This window comes from Varroa jacobsoni, unplaced genomic scaffold (genome assembly GCF_002532875.2).
Source record: "Varroa jacobsoni isolate VJ856 unplaced genomic scaffold, vjacob_1.0 contig00664, whole genome shotgun sequence".
In the NCBI taxonomy this organism is placed as follows: domain Eukaryota; kingdom Metazoa; phylum Arthropoda; class Arachnida; order Mesostigmata; family Varroidae; genus Varroa; species Varroa jacobsoni.
Window position 1 is genome coordinate 69,706 of NW_019214507.1, and position 14,925 is coordinate 84,630.

General features: G+C 39.9%; 1 protein-coding gene across 3 annotated transcripts; it reads right to left on the minus strand.

Annotated features, from left to right (window-relative positions):
* Positions 1 to 1,595: 1,595 nt before the first annotated feature.
* Positions 1,596 to 7,451, minus strand: LOC111271475 (U20-hexatoxin-Hi1a). 3 transcript variants are annotated; one of them, XM_022852294.2, is made up of 5 exons: positions 6,223 to 6,396; positions 5,502 to 5,639; positions 5,154 to 5,356; positions 4,745 to 4,891; positions 1,596 to 1,969 (listed from the first exon to the last, which is right to left on the minus strand). In XM_022852294.2, the coding sequence occupies exons 3-5, from the start codon at positions 5,324 to 5,326 to the stop codon at positions 1,864 to 1,866; spliced, it is 426 nt and encodes a 141-aa protein (XP_022708029.1). In that variant the 5' UTR covers positions 5,327 to 5,356; positions 5,502 to 5,639; positions 6,223 to 6,396; the 3' UTR covers positions 1,596 to 1,863. The 3 variants fall into 3 exon arrangements, with proteins under 3 accessions (XP_022708029.1, XP_022708027.1, XP_022708028.1); XM_022852292.2 differs by lacking the exons at positions 5,502 to 5,639; positions 6,223 to 6,396 and adding an exon at positions 7,241 to 7,451; XM_022852293.2 differs by lacking the exon at positions 5,502 to 5,639 and having other exon boundaries at positions 6,223 to 6,395.
* Positions 7,452 to 14,925: the final 7,474 nt, after the last annotated feature.

The window sequence follows — 14,925 nt, forward strand, 5'->3', positions numbered from 1 at the left end:
TTACGCACGTACAGATGCTGAGCAAATGATGATAAGCAGATAGATGAGATGATAGAAAAGATAAAGGTGTAAAGTATTTTGGAGGTAGGAAAGATTAGACGGGCTGCCAGACGACAGCTTCTGCCTGCTGGAGCCACTTTGAACAGTCATCTAACCAGGGAACTGGTGATGGCTATATGAAGGCAGCTTACCGCAGCCAGCACAACTCATCCCGTTAGTCAAAGATGACGAGTACCGATTCTAATCCATTTATCTTTCTCAGCTCAGTGTGAATACTGCATGTTTGCTTTGGGTTTATTGACGTTCTTTGTTCCTTACTAGTTCCCGCTAGTAAGTAACGATGCAAAATATCTGCTCGACCTTTTCAACCCACCTTCGATCCTGCGCTCATCACAATACAATCATTCACGTGTGGTCTAGGCACTTTCACAGTCGCTTCTACGACAAGTTAATTCATTGTCCTACACGAAGTATTTGACCCATTTGCTATCGCTTTGGATATATCGGAAAGGTGCCCCGTCGCTGATACCATACCCACGCGACACTCGATACTTAGGTCACTTGCCTACAGACTATATAAATGATAGCCGTAAAAAAACACTTGGATCTCTCTGTTCCTGTAAACAGCTACATGAATAATTGACCAAATCGTATTCCGTCAATGTTAGGCCCATTCGATATTTTATGCACCCTTTCGACATATGTTCGCTTAGTCCGAAGTGCTTCGCTTAGAGCGAAGCTCGTTAGCTTTCTGAATTAGTATTTTTCTTTTTAGGCCACTTCCAGCCCAGCTTCTTATTTAGCATTATTGCATGCTGATGAAGTAACTGTTCAAACCTATTGAGCTCTTCAGAGATGACTACTTGAGCTTCTTTACGTCGGCTTTAGATACCGCCGCCAGACCCTACAGAAACCGGCTGCCGTTCTGCTGACTGACGTTTGGCTCATTTACAACTAAAAAATCAAGACCCTTCTGCGGCCATGAGCAGATCATGCTTTTGTTTGGAAACCACTATAATCAATAACTCGCTGGGGGTTTAAGTCTCTTTGAATCCCGTTTTTCTCGTAGGAAAAGGAACTGTTGTCCGGTTTCTACTATCTTTTACGGTCGTGGCAGTTTTGACGCCATCGCAGTCCGTTGCCTTCTCTGTAGTGCTGGGCCGAACCATCCAAAAGTCGGTATGGTTTACCTGAAGACACTGCACATGGAGTCAAGTTCCGTGAAAATAACCGTGAAATATTAAATGTCTCTTCAAGAAACATGACATCAATACCCTCAATATTTAATGCGATACCTGCTAAAATGTTTGTCTGAAACTTTCACTATCTAAACATGTTTGCCACTTTTCATTTTTTCTTTTACTCTACATAAATCGGTCTTTATCTTTTCCTTCTAGTTAAGATATGTTGCAACGCGACTACCTTTGGTTGAAGTATTGGACCCCAGCTGCCTTACACAATGCTAAAATTTAATGTTATATAATTTAGAAATACTCAATAACTTTTCCATTGAACTGAAATAGAAAATGGGGCATATAATCAGTGGTGATCACTATGTTATCAAACTATCACTATACTTGTAAGATAAAATCATATTCAGTGTTTAGAGGATATTTTTTTTTTTATTTACCTAATAAAAAGCAATACATTTGTTTTCTGCTTTCAGCTCAGTCTCACATGATGCTATTTATCGGCCCGGCGGGCTCAGTTGTCAGCTTAATAATCGAAACTTGGCTCTTTCGGTTCATCTTCGGTGTCACTCTTGTACTGTGTATGATATATCTTCTTTTATAAAGATCTCTTTGCTGTTCATCGCTAAGCTAACAACTAGGGTAATGATTTGGTGGTAATGAAGGGATTTCTTTAAGCACACGTAGCGGTCGAGCAAGGACCGGAACGTTTCGAGCCTTTCATTGCGCCTGTTGCGGGATCTACACACCACCAACTGCCTCCGCTGCATTGGGTCTTCCTGAAATTAGCCAGAATAACAGTTGACAAAATTCATCATGGTCAGAACGATCATGTCAAGCATTATTCTCCGATCAATGTCACAACGTATGGCTTGGAAAAAAAAATTCGGCGCAGCTCCTTTCAATCACTGATGGAAGTGGGTATATTCGTGTAGTTAACACACAGAGGCTATCACCTATTGATATACGTCGGATACGACATCAGCAGTGGTAATCGGCTTAAATATTCTAACTTGAACGGCCTTGTCGGCTATTGTCTATGCAAGAATCTTTTCAAATTCTTAAAGTAATGCTGTGGCATCAAATCTTACTTTTTTTTTCTAAATTATTATTGATTTGACGACCCCGAGAATCAGCGGCGGGGTAAGTCGCGAGCCGTACGGCTCTGTGGGACTCCACAATACTAGTTAACCGGTCTTAACCCATAGAGAAGCGACGGCTCTAAGAGGGCATCATATGAGCACCATCTAGTTCATTCTGACCACGCACCCATTTTCCTCGCTGCTTTTTAATAATCCAGTCTACTTTTGTGAGTGCAGGGGCATGCCAAAAGATTAGTATTCTTTGACAATGCGGACGTTATTCTAGCCATCTGCCTGTTACCGTCCCCGTTGTGAATTATTCGAGGGTGGTTGACAGCGATTGTTTATCTACCTATACGTTCATCACACTGTCCCAGAAGTAAGACAAAGCTACAACAGATTTGCCCTTATCGAGCCATTTGATAACAAAGACACCCGCTTTACGTCGTTAGACAGCTCATGAGTTCATTGCCATTATATTTTCACATGTTCTACATAATTTTATGTACAATCGCCTCTTTTAGCTTTCGAGTAGCCTTAATGAACCGCGACCTGACAAATAAGGACATACACAGAGTAAGGGCTGTTCTTGGACTGGTAGTGTATATATGTATGCACGTATGACGTGTGTTGAACGGTAAAGACACAAGGGAACTAGCTTGTTTTTTCCACAGTTTCGCTTGCCCGAGAGTTGCTTTTTCAATAGCAAATTACGTTTCATAAAAGCCATTACATTGAGTTATAATACATGACCACCAGGGAGGCTACATGGGCCAAGTTAGGGTGACGTTGTATGCTGTACCACATTTCGAAAATCATGTATAACTAACCATATATCCTAGAATCATGCGTGACCGCGCCAATTGTATAGTCTTCTGTTCGGGCAAGTTAATTTTGAAGAATGGTGCTTCCCAGTCAAACCGCAATTCGCTAGTTCACTGATATGTTTTCCATAAAAACCCTGGTTCACACTGGCAACAGAAGTTTATGTGTACCTATCGTGGCTGAATTACAACCTAAGATTTGCATAATTTGATAATAAATGACTATGAAGTATCACCCCTCTTAACGATGATCACGGACCTTTAAAGAAAGATAGATATATATATATATTTTTTTTTCAATTTTCTTGAGTGAGGGACTTCTCCGCCCGAAACCATTAGCAGCCCATATAGCCACTTTATGGGCTTAACGACATAGCTGCCTTCGATTGACATTTTCTCGCAAACAGACGAGTTGTAACGCTTCCACGTAGGCCACACAATAGCATAGTCTTTCGCAAATATAGTTCGTTTTCTTGAGCAGCATCGATCGTGTTCAATACTATCGTTGAACAAGTTTTTGCCCTTTTCTCCGCAATAACTTACGCACTAGTGATGGCTACGCACGGACGAGTCATTAGTTACGTAAGGGTATGATTTATTATGGCTGCTAAGCCCTGTCAAACACTGAACATTACTAGATCAATGCTGGTTCAGGTCATGTTATATATATAATTAGCGATCCTCTACCAACTCACATGAACAAGCCTATCGATTTATAACTATGTATGTACACTGTGCCTAATTTAAACTCATCTGACAACTTTATCGGCGTAATATAGAGTGTCACCTAGACTTTACTCTAGATGCCTATAGCAGCCAGGCGATGACACAACACCTGTGCAACATGCGTATGTATGTATGTGTGACTGACTGACACTGTCGATATGAGCACCCTCTTTTACCGCTTATACAGTTCTACAACATTAAAATTTGTCTATCTCTACCACCGCCTGTTAAAGTAGCGCTTGCGACTCCACAAGCAGCATCTTTTGCAGGTTGAGCACATAGTTACAATGCAGTGGACTGCACAGACGTAAGAAGAATATCGAGTGCATGTCCAAATAGGTCGCATTGTTTTCCATTTTGAACTGTATTTATATGTGCGTGCGCGCCTTTCTAGGAAAGTAATGAACGTGTAGACCTTTTAGGTACGTCGCTACACGTCGTGGCACTTCGTAACCGGCTATGGTGTTTTGCGGAAAGCATGCGGAAGCGACTGGACTTCGGCCGCTAGGGCGAAATTGCGCACCCAGACGTTCGCGCAGCCTTCCAGCGTCTTTTTTTCATGGCACAAAAGCACCTAACGTAGTTTTGATTTTTTGTAGTTAAATTTTGAGTCACTCTGCATCAGAGAGTTTAGGCGACGAGAAAAAGCAAAGTAACCTACGGACTACTCCGGGCAACCTACTCCTACGGGCTACATCAACACCTTACCCGTTTGATATCACTGTAGTGTTGCGTGTTTAATGTGCCTGCATTGAGATCGACAACTTCGAAGACACTTAGTGTATTTCGTAACACGTAAAACGTTGAAGATGAATCATACGACTGTTCCGCTGAATCATACATGTCCAAGCTGGAGTCTGTTCAAGACTGGTCAAACTTACATGTATGTTGTATTCGATGCTAATGTTTGCGTTCAACTTACTTGAAAGATCCATCGACTTCACAAGCGAGGCCAGTCTGACCACGCTTTTTCTCGACGTTGTACTTTTCAAGATGGCAGGCACAGGTTTTAGTCCTCTTCGAAGCCTGTTTGATTATTTGACCCTCGGAATCGTAGCATAAGCAGAATCTGAAAAGTTAAAATTTTTATAAGTAATTATTATTGTTATGCGAAAAATAGTTAGCTAGTCGTTGGTAAACTTTCAGTTAGATAGCTTCCTGCGCTAAAGGTTCACTAATTTATCACGGCCTGTTTGTGAACCTAATCCATTTACATCCACCACTTGTTGCCTTTATTCGAAGCAGAAAGAAATGTAAGTTGAAGTAGTTATTTCTAGTTTTGCGCAGCAGTAGCAGTAGTATGACAATAACACAGTTATATTGATACTTGCCGTCCACCGCCTACAGCAGGGGGAAAGCATTGGAGAGGCTTATAGGTTCCGTCGTCGTTACATTCGACCACCATGCCGACAGTTTCAATATTTGTCTGATTGGCTTTTGGGTTACTTTGGTTGCGGAGTGAGTTTTCACGCCTACGCTGACATTCGGACAAGCCTGCGCTCATGGCGCCACTGAACGCAACGAGAGCCAGCAGCTGAAATTTGGCAAACAGTTATTGCGCATATTGTTATGACTAACAACTGCCAATTGGGACCTAGACAACACAAATCCGTGTACTTTTTCTATTCTAGACATAGTTTAAAATGTCTGTACTGTAAAAAGTCTTTAACGTAGCTAACCTAGACCATGCCAGGGGCGCGACATCTGCTGAGTTCTGATAGCTCCAAATAGTTGAATTTGGTTGAGTGACCACCTTCATCGTTTTTGATCTCATCGTGTAATATTTACGATTCGACAGAAATCTACAGTAGCATTAACTAAAAAAACAAGTAACAAAGTGGTTTGCGTTACCACGTAACGTTACAAGTACAAGAACGTAATTTACGTCGGCGTCAGTTATCGTCTCGAAGGGCTAAATCTACTGGAAATTATTTATCAATCTGGACGTCATTCTACACAGGCTTTAATTATGACTACTGAATAGTTGGTTCTCAGCGATGCTGTGTATACATTGAATAGTTTATATACGGCAATGCAGAAAAAAGGAATCGGTCTCTAAAGATTCTGCGCTGCCAAGACATTCTCTGCAAAACATTAAAAAAAAAAATCGTTACGTTGAGGTACAAATAAAATGGCATAGGTATTCACCGGTTATCGCTAACAAAGATACGGCTGAATAGAAAAAAGCAAATATAAAACTTCGGTGTTTTGCACAACAGCGCGCGAGGAGATTTCACATTTGGATATTTTTATTTATATAAAGTGAAAATACTCTAAAATTATAGTGTTCCGAACTAAGTATATTATTAGGAGACACTTTATGTCATATATCTAATGATCGAAAGCAAAAAATTATACTTAATAGCTAAGTACATAATTACCGCGTAAAAAAGAACTCACAATGAAGGTCCTCATGGTGATCAAACGTTTAGCACCAAGCACAGTACAATATGTTCGCTTGCAACTGCAAAGGTAGTTTGCTTTCCTGACACCGTATATACATTTATATATGTATATTCATACGTACATATAGATATGCATACACATATATATATATAGATAGATTATTATATATATATATATAGAAATCAGCGCACACACGGCAGCTTTCTGTCCAAGCTACAGCAGCGGCGGCTGATGAACGGCGCTGTGTAATTCCGTTAATTCTTTTTGCGCAGGGTGAAGCGACTCGCTGCTAGCGACCCCTAGTTAATTTGGCACAGTTGTATAAAAAAATTTGTCGCTTTATTAATGATGCTTGAATGTGTAAGGTTTTGTTATTAGGATAAGATCGACTGATCTACGTTTACAGCTTGTTTCATAATTTATGATTTCAGATTATCATAGTTAAGCAGGATTTTTCGAACGTAGAAATACGAGGGGAGGACCACGAAGAATATGATTTATTTTTTTTAAAGTTCTACTTGTTAAGAATAGGCCGTTTCATATTTATCGCTGGGGCTGTGTGTTTTTTCTATAGTATACAAATATGTGAGCTACTGAATAACTAATGAGAAAGAGCTTTCGTATTAAATCTTCCATACAGATGCTAGAACGTACATAATTATAGGAAGTGAATTTCCAGGACAAAGTATTCATCCTTGGTGTAAGTTTTTTCCGCTAGAAAAAAACCAAGCACATCTTGTTTGACCTAAGCTTAAAAGCATAAGCCGCTTTGTTGAGTCCGAAGCTGCAGGTCTCAATATCTTCCAATATGAAACATCGTGATTTCGGCGGACCAGAGCTTATTAGTTTTCACCGCCACGTTTGTTCAGTCGATAAAAAGGGAGAGGAAATGGCCATCTGAAGTGCGACATATCCTTCCACTCAGATTAAAATACTCTGCGATGCATAAGCATATTATATACTACGAGTCAATTTTTCAAAATAAAATATGGTTACCAACGCTGCTACATACCTGACTATGCGTCGAAGCCAAGATCAACGCCCGTCGATAAACTTGCTCTCGCATAAATCTAACCGGCTTTTTCTGCCATTGAAACAAAATTTTCCGCTCTCAGAAATGCAACGATCGCGGGCAAAGCGGACAACGTAACTCATCGTTCCGCACAAGCCTAAAAATTGATTCCCTTAACCAACCATGTAGGTCACCTCATTCTGTAAACTTAATAGTGACAAAATGTTTAATTGCAATTTTTGTACAAAAACTTAATATATACGAACTTTACAATCGCAGCTAGCTAGATAGCCTTTGAAAGAAACGGTTTATAGTATAAATGTTTGATATGATTCGAATGCATTCCGCTGCATCTTCTTATGCCACACCTAAGGATCCCTCACTACATGCAGCTTGCGCCCTTTCCGTTCCTTGTACACCGAGTGCCTGCGCCCCTGTGTGCGTGCAAGCGGTGTATGTGATTGGTCAACAGCCATCCATGAGCTGGATGATATCATGGACAGTCATGTTTTGACTGGAAAATGCGACCGTTTGCCGTTTTGACTCTCGCTTCCTGTCCCCGTCTAGCTGATCGCATTGCCGCCTGGATATCATCACTACCGATGCCTATCTGACACCATGGCACATCTTCAGCGGCACCATACGAGAAATTGCAAGAGGGCTTCCTCTGGTGTGCAACAAAAAAACACTCAAAGCGAGACCGACTGGAACGGAGGATGAACAAGCCGTCACTCGGTCCGTGTCGACATGGTGTCAGGCTCATTCAGTCGGTATATAACGTCGCTATACTATCTAGACAGCTATCGGTAAATTGCATAATGGCCTCCGGCTGGTAGGGATGGCGATAGTTAACGGTGGAAGCTATCGTTGTTTTTGTGTACTTATGGAGCGGGCAGAACTGTCTAGGTAGTACCACCGGCAGTTGCAAACGAGCATGCTTTGCTTCCGGTGCAAAGCCCGCATAGAAAAGTCACTTCCTTTTTAGCTAGCTACCGTTTATTAGGTGAAACGCAATGATAACCGCACACTACAGTCGAACCATCTACCTACTCAAAGTATTAGGCGTTCCCTGAAACACCATTCCGTTAACCACGTGCCGCTGTTTTAAGACGTTTCAAGTGGCTTATTTATCGTAAGAGTTTTTAGATAGAGATCATCGACTGATAAATGAACGGGAAATAGAACAAATCTAAGGAGTCTACCACCTTTCTGTGGTATTCGTGTGTTTGTCGCGAGCTAACAATTCACATCTGTCGTCCTTGAGTCGATGCAAATCTTCTTTCTATTGAGAACAATGAGAATGTCATTTGCGCAAATACTATAAACCACTGTAGCTATTCCATTACAAGGACTACGTTTAGTCTATTGGCGATCACAGCTTTACGCCGAAATTTAGAAAAACTTTACGACGTCATACTATTGTGCAATATAACGATTCAAGTGCGTATTCTTAGAAAAGATTGTATCAGTATTTTGTTTGTGTTGCGTTTTGCCAGTGGTCCAGTAAACGAGAATACACACGACGCTTTAATGTACCAAACAACATAAATTAATAGTAGCAACATTAAGTTTTAAATAAACCAGAAAATTTAGTGGGCCTTTATCTGTTTTTTCAACCGGATTCCCAGTAATTACTAAACGCATCCAACATCCGGCTAGACTACCGTCATCTGCTACTTCTCATACACAGCGAAGTTCCAATGGGGTAATCTTTTTCTGCCAGCATCATAAACTCTTGTACGGATGATAAAAATTCGATACTTTGACAAGTGGTAACGTGTATTGCTTTATGATGTTTTTCATAGCCGTCAGTGCGGTTTAGACGTCTGGAAACATTACCACTAATATTTTCGTTTTTTCGATAAACAATTTTTGTTTATCAATGACAGAAACATAATGAAGGCGTTTGTTTATATGCCACTGGCACTGGTGAACATTGCCTTCACTTTAACCAGTTGCTTCAAAGCGTTAGGAAAAGGCGTTTTATTTATTTTCGATTTTGTATCTACTTTTTAACATAAAAAGTCGGTAAAACGTACACATCTAAAAACAGCGTTACTATAGAGCCCTGTTTTCGTCGCTTTTCTTCGATTTTACGAAAAAAAAAGCACCCACTCCATTTTGCTTCGGCGTCCAGTTTTACAGTATCTAAACGCCTGCTATACCTTGCTTGTAAGTTGTTAGTCTTTTGTTTTTTACTTATCACTTACACTTACACTTTAGGCCTACGCTAGATAGGTTTCAGTAACAAAATCTAACAGGTTGATCATGTATATCTATATATATAAAAGATTGTTTAATAAGGCCCCGAGTTCGATTGCCAGCAGACTGAAAGAAAGTGGAAAGGAATCAACTTCCGCTAACTGTGTCTAAAAACAGATTAAACCGCTTCAATAAGCTCATAACTTCAGTTTGATCTGCTGCTCTCTAGTTAACAATCTCGTCACATTTTAGAACTGCAAATGAAAAAAAAAACGAAAAATCTATCATCATAATACATGACGAGTAATAGCTGTTTTTTTTTTTTAATTTTCCAACACTCAAAACAACAAATGTATATAAATACGTCGGCTTTAAACGTTATCAAGGTTAGCCAGATTTTGGCATAACTGGCACCGACTCTTCGTTAGTATTCAAAATAACTTCTTTAAGCAAATAAGCCGACCAGCTCCGATTAAATACAAAACGCCAAAAGCCCGATTGCATAAACGGACTTCCATACAATCACGATTCCACCTGAAACGTTACGACTGCGAACAAGTGAAAACCGCTTAACCGATGCTACTTCCTATGCGTACTATCGTACCGACTGGCTGAATTGCCATAGATATTACTCTAAAGTAGCGTTTTCTCTTATTTTTCTACGGAAAACTTCAGTCCAAAAGACACACTTCTTACACTACAGAGCCCTTGCACTCATTTACCGCTCGACTAAAACTTGTTCGCGTTAACGACACCTAGCAAGAGTAAAGGTACTTCTTGTGCTTGCTTGATTATCGCCACACGATATCGAGCAAAGTAACTATGTATATAAGCAGATTCTGCTTGCACCACAACGATTCTTCCATTATTTCCCCACGGGTTTACCTATTGCAGACAGGAAAGCCTCTGTCAATTTACAAATCTGTATTTACAGACGTTCCCACGATTTCAGCGTACGACTATAGTGTGGCCACTTTTTTTTTCGGCCGGACAACGATTACTCTGTCCCAGTTCAACGCTCCACTTGGAGGCGGAAATAGAACTACTAGGCAATCTTTTTTTTTAAACAAAGACGCAGGAAAAAATGTCGACGCAGTTCATATCGAAAAGAAAAGAAACACTAGTTTACATATGACTGTGTTTGTTTATGGGTGTCTGCGCGTAAACAACGATGAGGGAAATAGTATAATAGCAATAGTTGCTCGCCCCGTACGTTAGGGGACGTGATTTACCGATCCAAATAAGCGCAAATTTTTTGTGAAAATAGGGACAGGGATGAAATGATCGTGACTTGAATATGGCAGCCGCATTCTACTTCTCGACTACCTTATATTAGGTACATATGGGTGACAGTTCTGTGCACATTTGAAATAAGATAAACTGTATACAGGAGAGTAATTGTTGTTCGGCAATAATTTCCTTATTTCTGTTACTCTCGATTTTTCTACACAAACAAATTACATTATTATTACAAACAAACACAGTACGTTGTTGTGGCTAACAGTTGAATTGGTGTAATCAAGGGGCAGCTTCAATGTACAGGTTAATTACTTCAGCTCAATAGAACTTTTATTCTCAATCGGATTTCCTGTTCCGCTTTTTCGGGCAGAAACATCGTTTATTTAGGATGTTGTACTAAGGAGATGCGTTAGTTTCTTTTCACAAATTATTCTGTGGTTACGTCACACATAATGCCGCAACACTGTTTTAATACAAGCCCGTCTAGCACAAACGTTGTTTAGAATATACTTCAACTTGCTTCCAATGGTTGTTATTATAATTATCGTTATTATTACTTTTTAACCTGATTTGGCAAAGCTTCAAAGATATAATCAAACATTTTTTTTACTATAACCGACTTGATCGTTGCTGCTGCCTTAAATTTCCAAATTTTTGTCCTAAGTATTATCTTCGATAATACAATGTCATAAGTATACGTCACCGCCTTCACCTAGCTAATTGTGATCGATACCTTTTTTTTTTTTTTTTATAATCAATCCTGATCCGTTTGTCGGACAAGCTACTCCATGATCACAGTACTGTCATTAATGCCAGACAGATAAGCCAGCAAAGTTTCCACTTTATGATTGCTTTATATTCACCTATATTTTTTTGTTGCCTTCCTGGCAATGAATGACAGTTGTACAAACCAATCCAGTGCTATCACTGTCAACACTTACTCCCAGGCCTCATTTCAAAACAGCGGTCAGAAGTTTAATAAAGACATTTAAATAAGGCCTGCTTATGCGCCGTATCGTTTGTCTTTCTGTCATTGCAGAAGCCTGAGGGCAGTGGTGTCATGATGAACTGCAAACCAAATAGAATTTGCCACACGCTTCCAAGGTTTATATTTTAATAATGATTTTCAAGATAGGTAATTTTACAGGCCATAGTTTCTGTTACTTGATCACAATAAATATACATAGAGTGCTTACCGCGATTTGCCTATCGGACCTAGGGACACTCAACGAAGTGGTTTAGGTTCGAAACCAAATGTGGACAGTGACACGTCGCTTTGTTAGCTGACGCTGCAATGCCGGGCATGAAGAACTACTATACGCGAAACGAGTCTTAACGGAAAAGGAGACCAGATGAATGCTGCCTCAGAAAAGATAGCCATAGTCCGAACGACGCTGCCAGATCTATACGCTAACTACTTTTTCGAAAGAAGGCGCCATTAGCGTGCTGTCGCGATCCCGGATCTACGGAGGACGTCAGGACTACAGAAAGACTGCGGAGAAGGACGAAGCTGTAAGGGCGCTTTAAGTTATCGCCGTAAGAATGGTAGGCTAGTGGAATAGGTGAGTTGCTAAGGACGCAGCCACAAGGAGGAGACGTGAATGCTACGTGGATGTAGCATAGCTGGCCACGCTGACGAAATGTAATGACGAAGAAAATGGACGACGAGTAGCTGTCGATTCAGACGCGCGTTTAGGGTGTAAAAGCCAATATTTTGTCTGTTTACGACTAACTGCCTAGTACAATTCATGATTCGGTAATCAACATTAGTTAACTTTGTCATATGCTTTAATGGAGTTGTGAGTTGTATCAGTTATAATGCGCTTTCCTGATCCTGTAATATTAATGAGTAAAAAGTTTGTGTATGAGCAAGCTTCATTTTCTGTTGAAAGCCAGCCATTTAGGGTAATACTTAGCCACAAAACCTAACATTGGATTGGTTCATTCGTCCAGTTTTAGTTCTGTTTTACTGGACGAGTGAGACGCAACACTGAAATGCCGCAATACCACTAGCGCGTGCGTTAATTGTACGCATAAATTCGAAGGAAGTACCTGGAAAAAGCTCCTCTGCCAGAGATATTGCACAACTGAGTTCCTTTCCAAAGAAAACGCTTTGTTCGTTTTAGCGTTGAATGCTTCTATTGTTATTTCGTTCAACATGGTGAAATCCTCTAACCCTCTGCATAAGAGCATTCAGATAAAAAAGTATACGTTTATTCATCTATTATTTTTTCCTGAACTACGATGGGAACCAGTTCGTACAATCCGAAAGCTTGATCTTTTCGTCTAAAGATTAGGCCTGATATCCGCGAACGATCCAATCAGGACACAATGACAGTGATATTTGTGATGGTATTTTAGTTGACTGTTGATAAAATATCTAGTAATCGTGACCCTATCATGTGAAACCTTAATTTATTTCAAAGCCGCCCGAAACTAATTATTCCTTAACAAAATGAAATCATGAAAGGAACCAATGTATATATATTAGTTCTTCTCATGACTGCCATATTACGCTACGCTCACTAAAACAGCGTAACAGCCTTTCAAAAATCCAGTTCAATTCTGCTTTGATAAGTTAGATATATAAAACGAATTTGTCAAGCACACAGCAGCATTAGAACGTGAAGGACGATTATAAAAGCAAACCCATGTAGCACCAAGAACCAACCATTTCTCAACTTGACCAATGACTTGGTGCCAGCCTAATGGGCTGGATATAATCAACCGTACTTAAAAATTTTAACCGGGTCAATATACCGCAAGACTGTGTCTGTCGTAGCCGTAACCACCTTCGAAGACAGTCGAAATTATTTTCCGAAGTTTAGTGAAAGAATTGCTCGCAAAGAACATATAGTAATTGTAGTAAAATATAATTCCCTATCATCATTCATTTATATTAATTTCCTCACCTGTGATCGGTGGAAGTCAACAGCTTCAATAAACATTAATACATATAAGATTAGCCATACGTGGACTGGTGTAAAATTAAACAACGACGAAAGAATTAGATATATATGTGTGAAGTCTTAATATAACAAATTGTGCATGAAGAACTATTTGCACAACCTCGAGATTATCTGTTCACGCTAATGAGCCAGACTGACCAGCAGAAGGACGTCAGAGAGCTCTACATTGCGCCGAAGCAGCGGTCTCGCAATGTACGATAGGTACAAATCACACATCGCCTAGACGGCAAAGTAAGTCGGCCCCTTAATATATCTTCAGAAGGAATTATTTATTATACTTTTTAGGTCTGCGCCTACTTTTGCGTTTTTTCTAATCCAACGCTGAGGGTTCGTCTTTTTTAGCCGACCAGTCTTGATAGTCAGAATCAGCATTCCAGGTCTTCAGCAAGCAAAATGGTTTTAGAAAGCAGGTACACGGAGGGATTATATCTACCGATGAAAAGTCCCATTACTCATTTCGCTTTCGTTCATTTTAGTTTATCGAAATTATATGCGTTAAAGCTTTTCCATATGGCTCCTAAGGCATTAGTTGCAATAAAAATTAGCTTGACCTTGAACAGGCGCTTGAGTACGATAAACGTTGCGGAGCCTGATGATTGCCGCTAACAATCTATTTTCACTGGATCATCGTACGACATGTAAACTAAAGTTTTTTGCCATTGGAGGAGATGACGGGCCGTGAACGAAAACTATCGACATTGGTCAACTACGACGTCAGCGACTGCTGTCTAATCTACATTTTATCGAAATTTAACAAGACTGATTCACTACGAGCCATAGATTGGAGACAGTGTCATGAAGCCGTTTAGGGTACGTAAATTCTTCTATTATCATATGAAGTCGAGAGACTTTTTATAATTTCGGGATGCTTTTACGATAGGATAATGCCAAGATACTAAGGATCATAGCTTCTGTCTAAAAGTTCAGTTTCAGTTGGGTGCCGTAGTGGTATCATTTTTTTGTATTAATTATTCGCAAAGAAATAAATATGTTAGATATTCAATATGATATTATCGAACTATGCAAAATATGCTGTATGAATATGCTGTAGTTATTAAGACAGTGATTTAATAGATATTTATAATTATTTCGAAGAAGTTGATCTCGGAAAGCATTTACGTACGAAAATGCCCATATAAAACAGGAGTCGTGAATTGAAACGCACGAAGTCTGCACTGCAGCGGAGACGATAAAAAAGTAACTTACGCTCACAGCGAAGTTATGGATGGAATTCAATGCAGAGTCATCATCGCGCTTAAGCTGTTTGTAAAAGAT